The 3,418-nt window shown below is 43.4% G+C and overlaps 1 protein-coding gene across 1 annotated transcript; it reads left to right on the top strand.

Annotated features, from left to right (window-relative positions):
* The first annotated feature begins 268 nt into the window (after positions 1–268).
* LOC118830821 lies at positions 269–2,946 on the top strand. The gene is made up of 5 exons (XM_036737804.1): positions 269–403; positions 874–1,118; positions 1,440–1,586; positions 1,874–2,008; positions 2,489–2,946. Exons 1-5 carry the CDS (start codon positions 330–332, stop codon positions 2,848–2,850), a joined length of 963 nt encoding a protein of 320 aa, XP_036593699.1. The 5' UTR covers positions 269–329; the 3' UTR covers positions 2,851–2,946.
* Positions 2,947–3,418: the final 472 nt, after the last annotated feature.

Raw genomic sequence — 3,418 nt, 5'->3', positions numbered from 1 at the left:
TCTTGTCTACACATCCCCAACACTGACCCTTTTTTTTGTTTAAACAGTGCAGTCTCATAGTCACTCAGGTGGAATCAGTATGATTTCTCTACACTCTTTCTTTTCCCAAGAGGGGCTTTGTTTGGTCTCCTCCACACTGTCCCCAACTCTGTCATTTCTCTTCTATCATGACTCTCTTTACACAAGGCCCAACTTGATCCTGGTTGGGGGTGCCTAGCTATGAGATTGTGAGGTCAGAAGTTCCAAGACAGAAGTGTGTATGAGGGTGGGGGAGGGAATAGCAATGAAGGTTCCAAAGCAGTTAGAAGGTTTCCCAGGCACCTAAGAAAATGTTCAAGTCTCAACAACCCACAAAGTCTGTGAATCTTATGACAGAAAGACCAGTGTTGAAACAGTACCATCGGTAAAGGAATAAATGGATCAGGGTTGGGACAAAGTGATGCACTAGCAAAGGGGTGTCCAGAAACTTGGAGGGACTGAGGAACTGGGATTTCTAAAAGAAAGGATTCAAGAGCTGGGTGATTATACACCTGAGTAAAGGGGACATGTTATTTCAGACTCCATGTTCCTGAGGGGAGTTGTCCTAACAGGGGGCTCAGTGACAAGGTAGGGGTATCCCCTAAGTAAGTCTTTTTGGGGAGGGATCAAATTTGTAATAGTTCTGGATTAGGGACCTCAGGGGACTTGAGGCAGAGGGAAGTATTTGGGATATTTGGGGTTAAGGCTGACAGGATCACCTAGATCACCTAGGCAATTCTTGTTTTTAGGTTTATGGATAAATTGAAAATGGCTTGACCTGAGTTTGGGGCTTGCAATGGGATTTGAGCTGGATTGGGATGGTTCCTATAATTTATAACCCCTTATCTTCCCAAGGAATCCACCTGTGGTGAAAAACTGGTCCATATACTCCCGAAGGACCTGCCGAAATGCCCCTCAGTGGATAATCATGCCCATCTGTACTACATTCAGCACTTTTGCCTTCCTGGCATTGGTCATATGTTCTTCTGCTACAAACAGATGGGTAGTGTTAAAATCGGCCGACCATGCATGGGAGCAGCATGTTGGCATTTGGCACGATTGCTTAAGCAAAAACTGCTCGACAGATATTACTTCTTGGCGTGAGGACCCCTTGCTTATTTTGAACCAACAAGCCCCCTAACCAAGCTTGTGATAGCTCTGTCCCCTAAATCCCCAAGACCTTTACTAGACATATCTAACACCCCTTTCCCCACCTTCCAACCCCATTCCTTCTGTCCCTTGCTGTTCCTGGCATTCCCACTGCTTCTCCAGGCATGGCCCATTTTGTAGCTTTGTTAAGTATCCTCTTCCTCGACCACAGCTGTGGCTTTCACAGAAATGAAATCCCCTTGTTCCCCTTGTAGAGCTAGCTTCAGAAGGCTTGTACTTCTCCTAGCTAGCCTCTCTTTTTTTCTCTACAGCTACGCTCCAGACTGCTCAAGGTTTCATGATCACAGCTGTCCTTTGTAGCTTCCTGCTTACTACATGGTTGTTTGGTTTTTTCTGTACTTCTCTTTCATTGAAGATGCATTGCCATCTTATCTTCATTATCCTTTCCTTCTTGACAGGTTAGAACCCCTGCCATTGAGCTACCACATGGCCATTGAGCTGGGGAGTTAAAGCTACAGAATGGGACCAACCTAGTCCTGGAGGGGTGGGGAGAACAATACCTGGAGCAGGTCACCTACCCATTCGGAGGCTTGGTTTCTTCACCTGTAAAATAAGGGGCTGGCCTAGATGACCCTTAAGGTCTGTTAGTGTCCTAAACTATGATCCTGTGACCTGGCAGTTCTGTCCCATTCCTGTTACTGAGCTGGGTTTTCCTTAAAGACACTATTTCTACTTCTGGCCATAGGCACTTGTCTCTTCATTGCCATAATGCTGCTTGTGTTCCTTTTGGAAAAAGTAAATGGAGTACAAAACACTTACTATGTAGTCCTGTGGCCTTTTTATATGCTGTGGATAGCTTTTATTCTGCTCCTGACTTGCTGTAAGTAAGCCCTGGGCTGTAGAAGAAAGACCACCTCTCTCAACCTCCTGAACTATGAAAACTAGAGTTCTCCATCTCTCCTGTTCTTTGATCCTTCTGAGCCAAACAGATACACTTCCAGAGCTTTATAGGGGAAATTAGGAAGTTTATCTCATCTAGCAAGAAACCATGCCTGTTTTTAAGCCTTAGCAATATGAAAAGGGCACAGGGAGTATACTTTGGCTCTCTTCCAGGCAAACTCATTTTCTTTTCATGTGACCTTAGGAATTCCTTTTCCCTCCCAGTTCCCATTCACTTCTTTGTGACCTTTTTTCAAGATGCAGGGCATAAAAAGCTCTGGGATTACTGGGGTGGTGGAGGTGGTGGTGGTGGTGGTGATGAAAATGTGAGAAAATGAGACACCTAGGAGGATTAGTTGGGAGGGGGAGAATAATTTCCTTAATGCAAGGAATACTTCTGGATCTCCTTCTTGTCCTTTAGGTATCCTGGGAATCATTTCTTATAAGGGGCCAGACCAGAAAAGTAAGAATATTATAAGTTTAATGAATACAGAACCTAGACAAAGAAACTACTCAAGAACCAGTGTGAACAGACAATCATTTACACTGACATCTTTATCTGAAAAAAAATCCCCTGGCATGTTACAGTTTAACAGACCTGCCTTGGGGAGTAATTGGACAACTGATAGAGAAGTTTATGATGTATTTAGAGATGTGGAAAAACGTGACATCAAGACCACTAGTGAGCATTCTATTCTACCTATAAAAATGTGTGCAACCATGCCTGAGTGTAATTCTATCATGTGTGAACATACCTGTCAAGTAACAGGTTTGTCTAAGTGAAAGCAGGACTAGATTATGGGTGGGCCAATAGTCCTGTGGGATAAATAAGCCTCTTCCTCAAAAATGTATCTTGAAATAAAATCAATGCCCCACTCCATCCTGGAATCTATTTTTTACTTACTGATTCACTGTTAATGAGTTTGTTGTTGTTCAAATAGCTCATCAGTTGGACTTCAACAGAATTCCAGGCACACACAGAACCCAGCTGAAAAATAACAGGATAACATGGTGAATGCTTAGTCAATCAAATCAGCAAATATTCCACCTCTGACACCATGTGACCATGGGTAAATTCTTCTAGCTTCAGCTTACTCATATGTCATCCTGATCTGTATCTCGCCACTAGACCCAGATGGCTCCAGAGGAGAAAGGGAGGCTGGTGACTTCCATAGCCCTCCCTCACTTCAATACAATTTACTTGCAAGTCATAGCATAACCTTCCTGATGTCGTGATCCGTTTACAGAACAAAGGATAAACAAGAATAACCACCTCATCTGTAAAATGGGGATACAAGCTGATATCTCTATAGCACATTTGAGTTTTGTGAAGAGTCTTATATTTACACTC

Source organism: Trichosurus vulpecula, chromosome 9 (assembly GCF_011100635.1).
Source record: "Trichosurus vulpecula isolate mTriVul1 chromosome 9, mTriVul1.pri, whole genome shotgun sequence".
In the NCBI taxonomy this organism is placed as follows: Eukaryota; Metazoa; Chordata; class Mammalia; order Diprotodontia; family Phalangeridae; genus Trichosurus; species Trichosurus vulpecula.
The sequence above is the reverse complement of the archived record's forward strand: the minus strand, read 5'-3'. Positions and strand labels throughout refer to the sequence as shown.

Coding starts and splice junctions, on each gene's coding strand:
- LOC118830821 (XM_036737804.1), top strand. CDS start 330: ATGTTCAAGTCTCAACAACCCACAAAGTCTGTGAATCTTATGACAGAA. Junction 404..873: donor GTGTTGAAACAGTACCATCG/GTAAAGGAATAA, acceptor TATCTTCCCAAG/GAATCCACCTGTGGTGAAAA. Junction 1,119..1,439: donor GACAGATATTACTTCTTGGC/GTGAGGACCCCT, acceptor TTTTCTCTACAG/CTACGCTCCAGACTGCTCAA.